The following is a 19098-nucleotide window of genomic DNA, read 5'->3' on the forward strand; positions in this document are numbered from 1 at the left end:
TGTTAGAGGAGCAAGTGAAGGTGGGAGAGGGAGGAAGAATACCTATAGTAAGTTTTTATAGCATTATGCTCCCAGCTACTTCCTTGTGAAATCAGTAAGGTTTGGCCTTACTTTGTCAGAATCATGGGGGAAATACTGCATTATATTTATAACACAGAAGCCATATATATATTTAACCATAATGTGAAAGTTATTAGCTATTATTAAAAATACTCACTTTGTTGCACACATATACCTGTATCCATTTTTAAAAAAAATCATTAGAAAACACCAAGCTGATGGCACTGGGAAGCCCAAGTGCCCTCTACTATAAGATATGCAGGGCTGGCATAAATCTTATCATTGGGAGAATTCAGCAAGTGTCTTCCCCATTTTTATTTTCACATTGCAGGGGGAAAAAAGGTTGTTAATACTTTTAAAAGCAGCTTTATTTCTTCGGTGACAGGATGTAACTTCACATGTATTCAGCACCTGCCCCCTCCCCATCCTTGTCACGTACACGGGTCTGGTGTGGCACTACAGACCACAGGGAAAACAACAGCCGAGCAGCTCAGCTCACCCCACCGCCACACACTTGTGAGGCAGCGACGCTACAGGGGGAGTGGAGGGAAGGAGGCAGAACGTATTTATCCCGGCCGGACAACATGGTTCATGCCCCCCCACTGCAGAGCGGGGCTCGGCCAGCCGCGCCTCCCCGCAGAAGGCCTCTGGAGCACCCCGGAGGCCTACGGGGCTCCGTCGGGGAGGGCTCGGCTTTACCTTGGCAGGCATCCCCTCCTCGCTCGGCTGGGTGCGGGGGGCAGCGGGCCTTGCCCTGTCCGACGGGGAGGGTCTCTTTTCGGGGCGCGCCTTTCAGCACAGAGACCCGGGCGCCAGCCCCGCGGTAGGGCATAGGTCTCCCCGAGCTACAGGGCCAGGCGGGCAGCGCTACCCGGTCCGAGGCCTTGCTGGCGGCCTGCTCCCTGTGCGAGGGCAGCGGACGAGGAGCCCGGTGGAGCACCGCCAGCCCCGAGGGAAAGCCCAGCTCCTCCCGCCGAGGCGCCGCCAGGCTCAGCAGTAGCGCCCGGTGGGTGCCCGGCCTCCGGTCTGCGCTTGCCGCCCGCGTCCTGTCCAGCCCCGTACCTCTGCTGGCTCGGCCGGCGGCGCTCCCACTTCCCGGCGGCGGGCGCCAATGAGGCGGCGCGTCCCGGCGGCGGCAGGCTGAGTGGGCGTGTGCGGGGGGCGGGCTGTGGGCGGTGGCAGCACGTTCGGTTGTGTGTGTGCCATGGCCGGAGCCCAGTGAGAGTGGCTGACAATAGGAGTGAGCGAGCCCGAGCGCGACCCCGAGACAGCCGGGACCCCTCGCTCCCCCAGCCAGCCAGCGGCAGAGGAGGCCCCCAGCGCCAGCCGCAGCGCCGCTCGCCGCGCCCGCCCGCCCGCCGTACCGCGGCTCCTCTCCGCTCGGCCCGCGCTCGGCCGCCCCTCCGCAGGCCCCTCCGCAGGGCTCCGCCGGGAATGTGAGTGAGACAGCAGCCATCGCAGGCAGGGGGCCGCGCCGAGCGCACGGGACCGAGCGGAGCCCGAGCAGCTGCCCGTTCCTGAGCCCGCCGCCAACGCCGCCCTGCGCTGAGGAGGCCGCTGCCGCCGAGGCCTACAGGCTCCTGCAGCTGCAGGGACAGAGCCCGGCGCGCACGACGCTCCGGCCGCCGCCGCCGCCAGGGATCGGCCGCGCTCCGCCGAGCCCGGCTCACTCCGCCTTCTCCTCCTCGGCTCCGAATTCTCTGCCAGGAGGGTCAAGGTAACTTCACCCCCAGCCCCGAGAGGGCAGCGAGCCGGCCGCGGCGTGGGGGAAGGGCCGCGGGAAGATCGGGGAGCGCTGGAGAAGATGGGGGTCACGGGGTGGGGGTGGTAAAGGATAGAGTCCAGCTGTGTTACTTATCCCCTGGCGGAGGGAAATGACATCCAGTAACACCCGTCAGAATGCAGCTAATTACACCCCTGCTTTCACGGAGTGCTTAGTGGGGGCGCTTGCTCCTGCCTAGCCGCTTGCAGTGACATCCATCGGTATTTTTACATTCACTCGCCTTTCCTCGTATTGTTGTCCCCAGCGGTGACAGTCTCTAGTGTGTGTCGCTGTGTATTTACCAAAATACTAAAAAATTTCCCGTGTTATAAATAAACACTTTCTATTGAGAAAGCTATAGCTGTAAATGCAGTTATCCGCCACTTGTGCTGCACTCAATAAAAACCTCATTCCTTCTCCCCCTCCCCATGGAAATAGTGTTTTTCAGTGCATTTAAATGATCAATTAAGAATGTGAAAAAGTGACCAGTGTTTACTGTAATGTTGTTAAGGCTGGATGTAGTCTTGTTGAATTAGAATTAGAATTTAATAATGTATAAATCAGGTGGGAGAAACTGTTACTAAATTTACAGCAGAGAAGTGTGGGTAAAGCCTCTTGCTGACAGAATGATCCTGCAGTTTGAGTGAACTGCTCCAGTCTTTGTCCGTTAATGTTCTTAGCAATTCCATTTTGAGACTGTGTACAAATATTTCTGGGGAAATGGTTAGATTTTTTTAACAGTTACATCTGACGAGGAGATGAAAAATTTTTTTAATTAGGCGAAATAGGAATAACAGATCTAGAATGTGTGTCATTTTTTGTTATTTCCAGAGTCCTGCTGACAAAACGTAACTTTTTGTGTTTGTATATTTTGAGAGACTCTACTCTCCACTTACTTAGGAATCACGAATTGGTTTGTTGAAGTGAAAGTATATAACATTTCTCCATATAATTTGTCTGATTTTCCCATGAAACTTCCATGGCCCCTTGATGTCATGGTGATGTTGGCATCTGTTTCAGTTGGTAAATAACATCTGTTTCAAGTATAGAAGTGTGTTGCTCATAGCCTATTAAATATAGGATGTATTATTTGGGATGATAATGAAGCCACACCTGAGGAAAAATTAAGTTGATGAAATAAGAATTGTTTTTGGATGATGCCGGCTTCACTGTCCAATATCAAGGGATTCCTCTTGGTTCCTTGAAGAAGTTATGTATTTTATATTTTCAGTAGACTGTGTGTGTGTGTGCGTGCACACACACAATAATTTTTCACGTATTAAAGTTGAGAGGGTTTCATTTAACAACCCTCATCTTTACATAATTTTTAAAAAATCATACTTATAAAGTATTTTGCATAATAAGAAAAATCCAAATAATGTTGATTTAAATTATTTATGAATCAGATCAGTCCCCAAATATTTTAACAAAATGAGGACTTCAAGGTGTACTGCAGGTTGCAAAATCAACTCCCATTAGCAATAGTAGTCCTTTAGATAATTGGAATCAATGGACATTGAGTGCTCTCAGGACCTTCCAAAAACATGCTGTAAGACCCTGATCCTGGAAACATTTACACACATTTAACTGGAACAGGTACAGAGAAGGGCTACTAGGATGATCCGAGGAATGGAAAACTTGTCTTATGAAAAGAGACTCAAGGAGCTTGGCTTGTTTAGCCTAACTAAAAGAAGGCTGAGGGGAGATATGATTGCTATCTATAAATATATCAGAGGGATAAATGCCAGAGAGGGAGAGGAATTATTTAAGCTCAATACCAATGTGGACACAAGAACAAATTGATATAAACTGGTCATTGGGAAGTTTAGACTTGAAATTTGGCGAAGGTTTCTAACCATCAGAGGAGTGAAGTTTTGGAATAGCCTTCCAAAGGAAGCAGTGGGGGCAAAAAACCTATCTGGCTTTAAGATTAAACTCGATAAGTTTATGGAGGAGATGGTATGATGGGATAACATGATTTTGGTAATTAATTGAACTTTAAATATTCATGGTAAATAGACTTAATGGCCTGTGATGGGATGTTAGATGGGGTGGGATCTGAGTTACTACAGGAAATTCTTTCCTGGGCATCTGGCTGGTGAATCTTGTCCATATGCTCAGGGTTTAGCTGATCGCCATATTTGGGGTCGGGAAGGAATTTTCCTCCAGGGCAGATTGGAAGAGGCCCTGGAGGTTTTTCGCCCTCCTCTGTAGCATGGGGCACGGGTCACTTGCTGGAGGATTCTCTGCTCCTTGAAGTCTTTACACCACGATTTGAGGACTTCAATAGCTCAGACATAGGTGAGAGGTTTTTCACAGGAATGGGTGGGTGAGATTCTGTGGCCTGCGTTGTGCAGGAGGTCGGACTAGATGATCATAATGGTCCCTTCTGACCTTAATATCTATGAATCTGTGACTACTGTGAGTAGCTCTGCTGATTAAAGTTGAACACGTGTAAGTGTTTGCTGGATCTGGGGCTAAATCTTTTTTCTTAAATCTGTTCTTTCCACTTCACTGAGAAAATGTGGTTTAACTTTTGTTGTCAGAGAAGGCAAGCCTGGTAAAAATCAAGAATTTGGTTGTTGAGAGGCGGTAGCTATATTAACAGGTGACCCCCCCCCCCTCTGACATAGTGCTGTCTACACGGGAGTTAGGTCAGTATAACTGCATTGCTCATGGACGTGGATTTTCCACATCCCAAGTGATGTAGTTACACCAACATAACTTGCTAGTGTAGACCAAACCTAGTGAACTTTCTTTGGTTTTAAAGCATAGCAGTCTATTTTAGAGAACTTAATGTTTCCACAAAACACCCACCTTTCTTTATGGATAGTAAACTGAATTTTATTTGTTTTTAATTGTCCTATAAAGTAGTTGTGACTTTAATATTAAAATTCATTATTATTTTTGAGCTCCTAGAAGTGTGCATGGTGCTTTGTGAAAACAAGTAAAAGATATTTTGTGACCCAAAAAGCTTATGATCGAAGGCTTTGATCCTGCAGACAGGTCTACACAGGCATACTCCCGGACCTCTGTGGAGTTCCATAGACATCAACTGATCTTGATGGATACACATGTGTCCACATGTGTGGATCTGATTGCAGAATCAGTGCCTAAATTCAGACATGGTGTAACAAGTGAGGGCCATAGACAAAATAGGGGAGAGAACGGACAAGAATTTCAATAGTACCATGAAGCTAGTTCATAAGGCCAATATGTAAATTGATGGACCATCTCTCTTTGATGTCACAAGTGGGTTCTTAGGAGGGATGTGAATGAGGAGAAGGAGGTGGCTCTTGACAAACTCATTTAATCTTTACCTGTTTTCATCCACTGGGAATGTATTTATAATGTGTGTTTCCCTTCAGTAGGGATATGTCCTCAGCACCAACCACTCCTCCGTCAGTGGATAAAGTAGACGGATTTTCTCGGAAGTCCGTCAGAAAAGCCAGACAGAAGAGGTCACAAAGCTCCTCCCAGTTTAGGTCTCAGAGCAAGCCTATTGAATTAACTCCTCTGCCTTTTCTAAAAGGTAAGGCTCAAGATCAGTTGTATGATTAAAATATTTTTATTTTACAGTAGACATCTAGATTGTGCTAAAAAGTATTATAACAGAAATTTGAGGGGGGATTTGACCTGTGAGTGAGAAACAGTTCATGCCATATTAATATTTATTAAGCTAAAAAAAATTGGCATCAATTAATATATTAAAAATGAAAACTTGCATCTATGAATGGATATGTGTTTACTGTTTGCAATACTTGTGGAAGTTCTGATTTCTAATACTAACAGAACCATTGCTGGCAGTCTGAAGGCACACAAGCTTTTTGCACATATTTTAGGTTATCAACCCTTAACGTTTAATCCAATGTGGCAATAGTTTTTAAATGAGAAGATGATTCATTAGCAGATGTGAATGATATTAATTTAGCATTGAATTCTGTGATCTGCCAAGCACTTTCTGCAGGGAGCTAAGTGCTCTCAACTCCCACTGATTTTTAGTACAAGTCTGGGGGGCAGAGCAGCTCTTAGAATCATGTCCTTGCAGGGAAAAGGATGTGTGTATTTTTCATTTTGTCATCCATTCAGCCTTCCAAAACTGTTATTGAAGAGACTTAAGTGGTCAAATGCAGATTTCTAGGTTTTCTCATTCTACTTTTTGTTTACAAGGGAAGAAAATAAGTACAGTTAACTAAAGTTAATATTAGAGTTGATCATTGTGGTAGCTGATATTGAAGTTCATAATTCTGGACATTGTCAAGAGCTAGTAGGTTTAGGCCTATCACCTTTGTTTTGTTTTGCAGATATGTACATTTCCCACATCCCTTCTCTCTACTTGTCTGATACTTTTGTGTTTAGTCAAAGTATTTAAATATGTAAAGGACCTGCTCTGACCAGAATCCTGCCACCCTGCTTGCTCGCAAGAAAGGATAAACACATGAAAAATACACACTTCTATATGCATCTATCAATTGAGAGAAAACCAGGTTGCCTGAATTTTTGTTAGTGGATTTCTCAGTGGAGTTGTCATTTTTATAACATGTCTGAGAACTTTTTTTGTGGAGCTACTAGAGTTTTTAACATCAGGAGCCAAATAACTTTTTAAAAATAGTATTTTAATTGTAAGTTAAATTTTAGGCCTGTCATCCCTGACACTTTCTTTTTTGAAATACCTACGGCTCTGGTTCATAAAGAAGGACAATTTGCCCTTTCGTTAATTTGACTAAATTTTGGAAATTAAATAGATTTACATTTTATATAAAAATGAGCAAACTGTTGCTACAACTGTTATTAATTATTTGTATTGCAGTGGCTCCTAGTGATTCATTCAAGGAATACACGAGGCACTTTATGCACATATAACGAAAATTTGGTCCCTACTATCTAAGGCCCCAACCCTGCAAACACTTACACACATTCTTAACTTGACTACCATGAGTATACGCATTGAAATCAATGAGGTTACTCATGCTGGTCAAGTTAAGAATGTGTGTGTTTGCAGGGTTGGGACTTAACTGTTACTGCAAGAGACAGTGTGTGAATACGACAAACATGGAACACTAAATATCGGTGAAAGAATTAAGATTAGTATAATAAGCAGTGGTTACAGTGCCCCGGCTTACAAACTGAAGATTTGATCTTGTAAGTTATTTCTCATTGATTTCATGGGAGGCCCTTCATGCTGACAGAAGGGTCCACCTGTGGTGATTCATTTGTGGGATTTGGGCCTAATACTGCTGCTTCAGATAGGTTATATCTATTGAAGGGACACCATCAACTAAAATTCACACTTTTGCTATAATACACTTTACCTATTATTGTTACCAGTAATACCCAATATTACTAAAGCTGAAAGGAGTGAAAAATATGAATATATATTTAACTTAACATATGCATTGCCAACCCTTTGTGTATAGTCAGTTTCACTGTTTCCCTTGGATAGGCTGTTAGGTCCCAATCCTGCAAACTCTTTGGCTTGTCTTTGACTTGAAACATAAGGATAATTCCATGGACTTCAGTAAATTTCCCATTGACTTAATTATTCCCCCTATTGTTTGTATGGTTCTCTCAGATAGGAATAAGAACATTAATAAGAGCATGTGATTGAAGATATTGGTAAATTTTATGGATTCCTAATTGGCAGGGGTGGCCAAACTTACTGACCCTCCCAGCCACATATGACAATCTTCAGAAGTTCGAGAGTCGGGGCACGCCTGCTGGGGCTTCAGCCATGAGCCCTGACAGGTGGGAGACTCCTCCCCCCCACACCCCTGCTGCCAGAGGTGATGGGGGGGGTAAAGTGCCACCCCCCTGATTTTTGCCAGGGTTTTTTGATCTGCTTGGTCACATGGTGCCATCAGGCTCCCTCCTTGCAAGGCAGCTGGTGGAGCCGGCAAGCTAGAAGCTGCAGCAGTGGGGAGAAGCAGTGGCAAACTGCCGGGGGAGATGTTACTTTTTCTGCTGCCTGTCCATGCAGAGCTACTACCTGGGAGCTGCAGGGAAGGGCCACTGAGGGCATAGGCTCTGACTCTGTGGGTGCTCCAGGGCTGGAGCACCCATGGGGAAAAAAATGATGGGTGCTCAGCACCCACCAGCAGCCATGTGGATAAGCTCCTCCCCCCCCCACCCCAGTGCCTGCCGGCAGCCCCACAAGTCAGCAGCTCCCCTCCCTCCCAGCACCTCCTGAGGGGGCGTGATTCAAGCTCTGGGGCGGGGGGAGGGAGGATGGGATGGCCTTTAAATTGTGCCCCCCCATTCTCAGCAGGCACCAGTCATCTGTGGCAGAAGCCCCTAACCCCACCAGCCGTAGGGCAGAAGCCTGGGGTCCCCCCTGCCCCAGTCTGATAAATGGAGAATTGGGGGGCGTTGGGGGCTCCGCAAGCTGCACTTCAACTGTAAAAGAGCTGCACATGGCTCATGAGCCACACTTTGACCACCCGATAGTATAGTGTGGGTTCTGACTACCTTAAAGGCTGCCTTTTTGCCTTTTAAAAGGGGCTGTTGAGATTGTCAGAGCTGACAGTTCCCCTAGATTTGGGAGTTTGTGGGAGAGCAGTCTCAATGGAGAGGCCTCATCTCTGGAATTTATATTCCAATCTCAATCCGGTAGTCCAACAACAAAGCTTTGCTTTGTTGACCTTCAAGTCTTGTCTGTTTAATCATGAAATAATTGGTTTTGCTTGTCTGGTGTGTGATTTTTTGTTGTTTGTGTGGTTTTTGTTTGGAGGTTATTTTGTTTTAATTAACATTGGTTTGCCTCAGACGTTGTGTTGGTTGTGTTGTAGACATATCTAGAAGTAGATCAATACGGGTGCAAGCTACAAAGGAGAAGTTGGTGGGAAGGAGGTAAAAAAATATACTGTATATATATTTCAATATCAAGCACCAAAACCTAACCAAAGTGCTGCTAGACTTTCCAGACTCTTTCCAGTGCTGCCTTATACTTGTATGTGCGCTTAAGGATGTGCTGAGTGGTGTGCACTGAAATTGAATAGGAAAAGAATGTACTGCACACTGTTTTTTCTGTCATAAAAAACATGTCTAGTTTCATCGAGTAAAGTAATTGATTTCTTAGGGAAGATGAGATAAGTGACAACTGTGAAATTTTAAATTCAAACTGTTTTGTACTATCAGGACAAATGTAAAGTAAGTACATCAGGAATAAACATCCCCCGTCCACCCTGTTCCATATTCTTTGATACCTTAGTATAATTCTGTTTGCCTGTTCTTTGTTTTTCCAAGAGCAAGTCTACACTTAAAATGCTGCAGCTGCTCTGTGTAGCTACTACACTGACAGGAGAGCTTCTCTTATTGGCGTAGTTAATCCATCTCTGTGAGAGGGGGTTGCTGTGTCAATGGAAGAAGCCCTTCTATTGACATAGCGCTGTCTGCCCCATGGATTAGGTCAGTATAACTGCATCACCCAGGGGTGTGGATTTTTCGCACCCCTGAGGGTCGTAGTTATGCCAATATAAGTTTATAATGTAGACCTAGCCTAAAACTATTTCACATTTAGGCTGACAAGAAATTTCAGCTTGAAGGTTAATTTTAATTTTGGAAAAGTTTTTTTACTTTTCCCAAAACAGAGAGGGAAAGTCCTCCTTCACCAATCGCTTTGCTACTGCAATATTATGAAATGTATTGAGGTACTAATACATTAATTAAATCGTTTAATACCATGGAAACTATTTTTGTAACAGCAAAAAGGAAGCACTGTCTGAAAAGGGAACATTTTGTTGCACATTTTGTTATATATATGATTTATTGTATTGTTTTCTTTATCGGTCAAGTTTTATTATGATCTTCGTATAAAAGCCTATCTTTAGGCTAAGTGCTGAAGGTCTTACTGAGGCAAAAATCCCATCAACTTCAATGGGAGTTTTGCCTGAGTAAGGACTGTGGGATGTGGTCTTTGGTTTTTCCAAGTACAATTACATTTGATCTCGTCTTTGTCTTATCATAAGAATATTATTTATCTTCCCTCATTATTATGTCATAATTATAGGCTCCAATCCTGTAACCCGTAATCACGTTTATATTTATTATTCTTACATAGTGAAAAGTGAAACATTTAGCTCTTACATTAGTAGTTCTGTTGATTTCATTGGGAATGAATTACTTTTCATTTATATAAAAAGAAAAGGAGTACATGTGGCACCTTAGAGACTAACAAATTTATTTGAGTATAAGCTTTTGTGAGCTAGAGCTCACTTCATCGGATGCAGTGAGCTATAGCTCACGAAAGCTTATGCTCAAATAAATTTGTTAGTCTCTAAGGTGCCACGAGTACTCCTTTTCTTTTTCGAATACAGACTAACGCGGCTGCTACTCTGAAACTTTGCTTTTATATGGTACTTTTCACTTTAGTTACTTGGAATGCTTTACAAATGCCAATACCATTAATAAGTCCGAGATCACACAGTGCAGTATTGGCACAATTGGGAATAGAGCCCAGAACTCCTGACTTACAGTCCTGTGATCTCTCCATTAGACAACCTTCTTACATAATCATAAAAACTTGGGATTTAGTTGTGCTTTTCGTCTTCAAATGCTAACTAAGATATCTGTCCTGCAGTTGGATCTACACAGGTGGAACGTTGGGACTCTTTCAGAGGCTCATTGACTTTAGTGGCCTCCTTGTGGGCAGAAGGGTCCATCTACATGCATAGAGTTCAGGATTGGGGCCATAATCCTTGTTTTACCCCTGTGAGGGAGGCAGGTATTATCCCATATCTTAAACTTTTATAGTTTTATTTTAAATACTTGTAAACATTACTTCATGGTTTTCTCCAAATCTGTGGTGAAACTCCATCCATTTTCTTCCATTTTCCTGCACTCTTGTTACTGCATATGCATTGTTTAAATTGAATTTTTGCATTTGTATATCTGATGATTATGGAATGCCTTTTTTTAAAAATGTCTTTAGCTATCTCCAAAATTTGTGTGCTTTTGGAACATTCCATAAGTGAACTAAATTCCCTTTTTTTGAAACATTTAATATTTGTCTGTTGACTGGGTGTGCTTCTTGCTCTCAAAGGCACCATAGTTCATATCGCCCTAAAAAATAAAGCTTTGAGGCTTCTTCTATTTTAATTTATTTTCTTTTTGCTGTCATGATATCTTGCAAAAACATTAGATGAAAGGTTAAAAATGGAAGTTAATTGTGAGTGATATGAAGAAATGAACATCCACAGAAATGATGTAATTTTCTTCCATATCTCTGATAACGTTAAATGTGTGTGTAATTTTTTTCCTTTGTTTATTTCATTTTCCATTATGTGTTCACAGGTAAATAGGTAGTATAATGGGATACTCCATACATTGACTGGTTTATGTTGCTGTGTATTGAGGAGACCACCCATTCTGTTTTCTTTATTAGAAACTGTATTCTTTTTGAGAAGATGCTAAGATCGATTGCACCTTTCCTTAGGTTTTTTTTTTCTTTTTTAAAGAGTCTTTTTTTTTTTTTGTTAGTTGAAAGGTAGCTCATATTCACCCAGTCTCTTCCCTCAAATCTTTGTTCTTTCTTGGACCCATTCCTTCAAAGACCCATTCCTTCAAATAACTTCACATGTGAGTAGTTCAGTTGACTCCACTGGGATGTTAATAGGAGTGTTTAAAGGATTAGGGTCTTAGTGAGTGACAGGTTAATATTGATAACCTTAATATAAGCAAATGTCCACACTTCATCTTTATTTTGGGGGAAGCCCTGTCCTTATCTCAGAGCAAAGATACAAGGGAACTCAAAGATTGGTCAGAGGAAATAACCTCTACCCTTGCTGGCTGTCTCTAGTCTATAGGGGAATGATTGGTGATTCCAGATATAGAAGAAGGGGCAGCATTTGCCCCTTAGTAAATTGCCTATAACTAAGTATTAAGTAGGTGGAGTAGTAAAGGTGTGTAGTGTTTCCCTCCCCTCCCCAGTACTTTTATAAATATCAGCTCCTGATAGGTTTTGGACCACTGGCCTTTTCTAGTGTGCATACATATTTTCAAATTTGTATGTTGTCATATTTGGCTGTTTAATGAAGCAACAGGTGTTTCAGCCTTACATAGACTGTATGAATCTCCGTCATTCTGTGGTATTCTTTGTACTATGTAATTGATTAGCTTTCTGTTATGTTTGCATTGCTTGCAAAGTAATTATGATTTAATAGTCCTGTTTTTAAAAAGCCTTTTTACTTTTTTGTGCTACGTTCTTAATTATATTGGTATGTCTTACTATTTTTAAGTCACTATCGATTTCTTGAAAATATTGGGCAAAACTCTCCTCTCCAATCCATGTGGTGAGTCTTAATTGTGATTTTCTTTTTAGAATATCAAGTGTGTACACATGGAGCACTCTTACTAATATCAGTTTTGTGCATATAAGGAGCACAGTCTACTTGTGTTGGGATCTTCCTGGAGAACTGGAGAGGAGAGATGCTTTCCAAATGTTTTCCAGCAATTTTAAAACAAAAAGTAGAAGTAACAGATGTGGCTGTACAGCGTTATTGTTTGTATTGCTGGCTTCTTTGTGCTAGTTATTCTGTAAATACATAGGAAGAGATGGTCCCTGCCTTGAGGAGTTTGCAGTGTAATTTAACATAAGTAAGGCTACGTTTATGTCACAGAGGTAATGGAAGTCACGGGTTCCGTGACTTCCAGAGACCTCCATACCATTCTCTGCTTCAGCCCAAGGGGCTGCTGGACTCCGGAGCTGGCAGGCAGCAGGACCCTGGCAGGGTTTCAGTGACAGGTGGCTCCCTGTAAGGTTCCAGTGACAGGTGACAGACTCCTGAGGGTTCCAGCAATGGGCAACAGCCTTTTGCGGGGGCTTGGGAGAGAGAACACCTTGGGCTAGCAGCTCTCGGTGTCCTGTTTTCTCTTTGGGAAATATGGTGTCTCTGCAGCTCCCAGTCGCCGTGGGTGGAGGGGGGGGGGGCGCATAAGCTTCCAGCTGCCACGGGCAGAGGGGAAACCCCACAGCTCCCAGCTCAAAAGTATTGAGTTGTTGTAGTTTTAAAAAAATTATTTTGGCTCCTGACCTAGCTGTCATCACTAGTTCACTGGTATTTTGTAAGAAGTGGGGATTGAGGGATGATGGGAAAGTGTAAGGTCAATATATTTCCAGTGTTAAAATATTCACTTTCAGGACTGATCTCCCAATTAGAATGTTTAATTATATTCCCTAATACAAAATTGTTTTCAGAAAAATGTCTGCTGCTGACAGTGTATGACCAAAAAATAGTTCAAAGTTGTATATTAGCTAGAGCACTGGTTTGTTTTCAGATTTTGATTAAAACAGTGAAATGTACATAACATTTGCATTCTTAATCCCTTATCTATTTTATGTTGTTTGTTGTAAACTGTAGTTAGATATAAAATGTTATAGTTTGTTAAGCTGCAACGCATATTGGAAAAAATAATCCCAGCTATACATACAAAATGATGGGTTCTAAATTAACTGTTACCACTCAAGAATGAGATCTTGTAGTCACTGGATAGTTCTCGCAAAACATGTGCTCAGTGTGCGGTGGCAGTCAAACAAGCTAACAGACTGTTAGGAACCATTAGGAAAGGTATAGATAATAAAACAGAAAATTTAATAATACCCCTATGTAAATCCATGGTATGCACACACCTTGAATATTGCATGCAGTATTAAAAAAGATATACTAGAATTGGAAAAGGTACAGAGAAGAGCAACAAAAGTGATTAGGAGTGTGGAACAGAAAGACTGGGACTTCTCAGCTTGGAAAAGAGACAACGAAGGGGGGATTCGATAGAGATCTATAAAATCATGAAATTTATGGAGAAAGCGAATAGGGAAGTGTTATTTACCCCTTCACAAACACAATAATGGGGGTGAGGGGGTCACCCAATGAAATTAATAGCCAGTAGGTTTAACACAAACATAAGGAAGTATTTCTTTACACAATGCATAGTCAACCTGTGGAGCTCATCACCCATGGGATGTTGTAAAGGCCTAAAGTATAACTGGGTTCAAAAAGGAATCAGTAAGTTCATGGAGAATAAGTCCATCTATGGTTATTAGCCAAGATGGTTAGGGACACAATTCCATGCTCTGCATGTCCCTAAACCTCTGATTGCCAGAAGGTGGGACTGGACGAGAGGGGATGGATTACTTGATGATTGCCTGTTGTGTTTATTCCCTCTGAGGCACCTGATATTGGCCACTGTCGGAAGATGGTGGGCTAGATGGACCATTGGTCTGACCCAGTATGGCCTTTCTTATGGTCTAAGGTGACCTGCAGAGGATTTTAGGAACGTGTTTGTGTCCTTCACTTCTTTATGATGCATGAAAAACACCTGAAAGATATAATGATGGTTTTCTTTAAAACATTTTTTTTGTGGGAGTATGTGTTTGAAATTTTGTCTATCTTGGTTTTGCTGAAGAATCTTGTGGATGTCTTGGAGGTATGTATTGTGAGTTCTGACAATACACTATCCACCGCCATCCAAAAGAGTGATCTAACTGCTTTGTGTCACTCCATCCTGGCCCTTTTTCTGTCACTAGGGACCTCTGCCTCATTTGCACTGTCATAGGTCAAGTTTAACCCTGGTTTGATTTCTTGTTTCTTACTGTATATGCGGATACCAGAACTGTTGTATTTTTAGGTTTTAAAATACTGGTTGCAATCTGGTTCTGTATGTGTGTTGCTTTCAGGGTTATGTAAGTATTGTTTTGCAGGTTATATTGTATTAGAAAGGGTACTGTGGGTTGGATATACAGCACTGTAAAATCAACTGGTATTTGGAATAGCTTGGAAATTGGGTCAGAAATGATTCAGGGTCAGGGAGAAGTAATATTTCTACTTTCCTTTTACGCAGACGCTCTAAGCATCGAATGAGAATACATAAACTTCTATTTAGTTTTCTCTAGAAATAGTTTAGATTCTCTTCACTCAGGATGTTTTTAAAATTTCTGCAATATGGCTTAGATATGTTGTGAATGATCTTTTTGTAAAGAGACTGATCTCTCCAAGAAGTATTGCACAGTTTTAATTTTGAACAGTTAACTCTTGTGGTTAATATGGTAACTTATATTTTCCATTTGTTCAGTTCCATTTGTTTCCAGTTGCAAAGTTTGAAAAACCTGTTGTTACAACCAGACGAAATTTAGCCAATGCAGCAAACTTAATTTAATTGCTGGATGTTTTGAGGGCTACATGCTATAGATGGGAGGCTTATTATCAGAGATATTTTCAAACGGTATTTTAGGGTTAGGCTAGTCTTTGAGGAGCAGACTTACGTTTTCAATTAGACTAGCTGGTCTATGTGGAAAACATTCCTCAATTGGAGGATTAATACAGTTATCTTTCCCCTCTTCAATTTTCCTTGTCAGGCCCTCCTCCCCCTCCCTTTCTTTTTATCACTTTTCTCCTCACCTTCCTCCACTTTTCTTTCCCCCCTCTTTTTCTGTCTTCTGTGGGCTGCAGTGTTTTTGAAGCCACTAGAGGGTGCTATGTTCTCTTGCATATTGACAATAGCATTCCAGACTGTGAATGCTTGGGATGGGTTGTCAGGGGTTCTCAAAACTTCATTGCATTGCAACCTATTTCCGACAACAAAAATTACTACACAATTCCAGTGTCCTGTATTACACTAGGTTCTTTAGAGTCTAGAATGAGGGCCGGCGTTAGGGGACGATAAGCAGGGCAATTGCCTATGGCCCCATTCCAGAGGGGACCAAGTGAAGCTAAGTTGCTCATGTGTTGGCTTCAGTCCCGGATGGTGGGGCCCGGGCTTCAGCTTCTGCCCCTGGTGGCAGGGTGTCAAACAACAGCCCTGGTGACCCCTTTAAAAGAAACTCGCAACACACTTTGGGTTAGAGTGATCCTTCCAATCACAGTCAATAAAATTAGCTACTTGAGTAAGACAAAATAGTTTGTTAGTCATCTCACTGAGGTCCACAGATCTGTTACAGTGATTCTTTCAGTCTGCTTTCAGCTGCTTTGGAGGCTGGACCAGATGTATCAGATGCTTTCAGGAAGGGGTTTGTCTATCCCTCTGAGGAGCACACTAGTTCCATTCTGCTTTCATAGCTTCAGTTAGGCAGTTCCAGACTTCTCCATGGCAGAGTTTATTCCCCCTTTCCTTTTTAATAGAATAATTTACCACGCATTTCTTGAGATTGTTTGTTTATTGGCAGAGGGAATAGATGCATTCTTTCCCTAGTGCTGAGACACAGGTGGCTGAAGCCCCTGCTTATCCACATGAAGTGCAGAATGGTGAACAAAGCATGGAAGAGGGAAATGCAAAAACATGTGCCTCTCCACTACTTCCCTAATAGAGTGCCTGCGTCCACGATTGGAAGAAACCAGTCCCTTCACAGGCAATTCCTTCTGGGCAGTGATCACTCCAGTTACTTCCCCAGGGCAAGGAAAGGCCCAAGTGGCTGCAGAGGAGAAGATCCAGCTGAGGAAGTGGTCACTAGTTCCCCCTGAGGGGAGCAGTGCCAGAAGAGCGTCCCTAATGCTTTGGGAAAGTTTGCAGGTTTGTGGCAGAGCCATAACTGTGGAACATGGAACAGCTGAACAATTGCCTCAGACTGTGGATGGAAGACAGCGTGAACTAGAGAGATTGTAGTAAGGGGTCTTATAAATAGACCTGTCTGCTTCCTTATACCCTCACTTCCTTCCACTGTACCAGGGAGTATCATATACACTTGTTCATAAGCTGAACATTTTTGATAAAAAAGTGAAGCATCAAAGAGTGGGGGTTGGCTTATAAACGGATCTACACCAAAATTTGATGATTTAAAACTCTATGGAATTATTGAATTGAATATCTAATACATTGTCGTTTTGTTTACGTGAAGCATCCACAGACATGGAGCCCCTCAGCTACCTGTGGCTGTGGTTTGCTGTTCCCAGCCAATGGTGCCACTTCCTGCAGCTCCCATTGGCTGGGAACGGCAAACCGCGGCCACTGGGAGCTGAGGGACTCCGTTCCTGCGAAGACTCCAGGTAAACAAAACGTCCAGGCCCGCTAGTGGCTTACCCTAACGGGTCAGGAGCCAAAGTTTGCCAACCCCCTGAAATATAGGGTCGATTTATGAAAGGGTCATAAAGTTTTTGCTGTTTTTACCTATCCATCTTGGGGGGCCGGCTTATCAACGAACAGGCTAATGAACAAGTATATACGGTACTTTAAAACTTTTTTTAAAAAAAGGCTGTTTGCACCCTCCTTTCTTTCTCTCTAGATGAGTCCCTGAAAAGAGAGAGGAAGTTCAAGAGAGAGTGTAGTGAAACAATATGAAAGTATTTCCCTTCATGTTTCAAACTGTATATCCCTTTAAATACAACCATCATGAATGCTGGGAATACGTAGGAGAAAAAAGGCTAAGCAGATTAACAAAGAGGTTTTGTAATATCTATCAGTCTACCTATCTACGCTGCTCTTTCCTCTCTCAGAAAGGAAAAAGACATTTCCTTTGCAGAAGCTTTCCTAATCAAGTATTCTACAGATAGGAGGGTTGCTGTGACCCCTCAGAAGAAATTACAAGGTGACCTCAGTTGACCTCAGAGCATCACTGTTCTTTTGCTTAGTCGATCCTAGTATGAACTGGCACTTACATGGCCCCCATCACTGTAGTATTTGAGTGTCTCATAACATATACCCTATATTTATCCTCACAACATGCCTGTGAAGTAGGGTAGTGCTGTCATCCCATATATGTGTGTGTATATATAATATATATATTTTTTCAGATGAAGAACTAAGGCACCGAGAGACTAGGTGACTTGCCGAAGGTCACACGCACAAAGTTTGTGACGAAACAGGCAACTGACCTGATTCTCCAAACAAATTTGAAAAACACTGAAATTCAAGACAGGCTTTGAAGGCAGCCATGTGCAGAGCTAACTTTTCTATGTTGATGGATTTGAAGAGGCTTGTTTACCTGTACATCCTATTCTCCAAACCCTTAGCAAGTTCTTCTATTTTGTCTTTGTATGGCATTATTTCCAATAAAAATCTTGCCCTTTGGAGTGGTCACAGTTCCCAGGGTGTTCATAAAGGTGCTTGTGGTCTGTGCTTGTGGTCTTCAGACAGGTATAAGCCCAATGTATACCTTCCCTGGATGAATTGCTAAACTGAACCCAGTTCAGAGACAAAGCATTACAGGCAACCAGCATGCAGCTTAGATCCTGGCGGATAGCTCTTCATGCCAGATGACTTATGCCAGTTGATTTTTTACTTCAGAGTAGAGTTAGGCATCCTACATTTTAGGGAAGAGGCAAGAGGGCTCTTATGGGAAATCAATGACAGAGAGATCTTAGTACATTAATGATTAACATGTCTATCAGGGTTCCCACTCTAGTGGGGCAAGTTAAGAGCATTTCTGACCCACTTTCCCCAAGCACGCAACTCCTCCACTTGTAACATCCATTTAAACCTCTGAGAGAGGTGCTTTCTTACACTTCATGTCCATTGGGGCAGCCTTAGTGGCAGTCACATTTATTAGAAGTGTCACCTCACTAACATCCAACACAAACTATTCATCTTTGCATTTAAGGCCTTTCATGACATATTCTCACCCTGTCGCCTATCTTTTATATTCTGTCAAGGTTTTGACTCCCACTTCTACTATGCCAATGATGCTAGCCTTCATCACTCATATGTTAAAATTTCAAACAAACACCTTTTGCTTTCTTAGGTTTCAGAGTAGTAACCGTGTTAGTCTGTATTCGCAAAAAGAAAAGGAGTACTTGTGGCACCTTAGAGACTAACACATTTATTTGAGCATAAGCTTTCGTGAGCTACAGCATCCAATGAAGACAGCTGTAGCTCACGAAAGCTTATGCTAAATAAATTTGTTAGTCTCTAAGGTGCCACAAGTCCTCCTTTTCTTTTGCTTTCTGTCATGCCACCTCCTCTGCGTGGGATGAGATCTCTGTAAACCTATGTAAAGTCACCTCGTTGTCTTTTCAGTCCCCTCCTTAAAACTCTCCTTTGCTGTGGTGCCTGCAAAAAACTTGACACTACTTAAGCAGTTTGTGTGCTGTGACTGTTTCTTACCATGCTAACTAGGATTGTTTCATTATTTCCTTATGCTCCCCTGTTTGTTTGTGTCTGCCTGCAGTCTCTTGTTTTAGGGCTATCTACTCTAGAAGTGCTACAGTAGCACAGCTGCAGCACTGTAGTGCGTCTAGTGAAGATGCTCTATGTTGACGGGAGAGAACTCTCCTGTTGGCATAATAAAACCATATCCCCGAGAGGTGGTAGCTCTCCTGCCAACATAGTGCTGTCCGCCCTGGCGCTTGGGTCAG

General features: G+C 42.7%; 1 protein-coding gene across 4 annotated transcripts in view; it reads left to right on the plus strand.

Moving 5' to 3' along the window:
- The first annotated feature begins 1308 nt into the window (after positions 1-1308).
- The window catches only part of PPP2R5E (protein phosphatase 2 regulatory subunit B'epsilon), a 107966-nt gene continuing 90176 nt past the window's right edge, over positions 1309-19098 (plus strand). For 2 of the 4 annotated variants that reach the window (XM_084631275.1, XM_084631276.1), the window contains exons 1-2: positions 1647-1777; positions 5191-5354. In XM_084631275.1, the coding sequence (XP_084487401.1) occupies positions 5198-5354 (157 nt within the window). In that variant the 5' untranslated portion in view covers positions 1647-1777; positions 5191-5197. Of the gene's footprint in view, positions 1778-5190; positions 5355-19098 lie in introns of all 4 variants that reach the window. The other 2 variants (XM_084631274.1, XM_084631273.1) reach the window with 2 other exon arrangements.

The sequence above is a fragment of the Lepidochelys olivacea genome, assembly GCF_965140295.1.
Source record: "Lepidochelys olivacea isolate rLepOli2 genome assembly, chromosome: 6".
Taxonomy (NCBI): domain Eukaryota; kingdom Metazoa; phylum Chordata; order Testudines; family Cheloniidae; genus Lepidochelys; species Lepidochelys olivacea.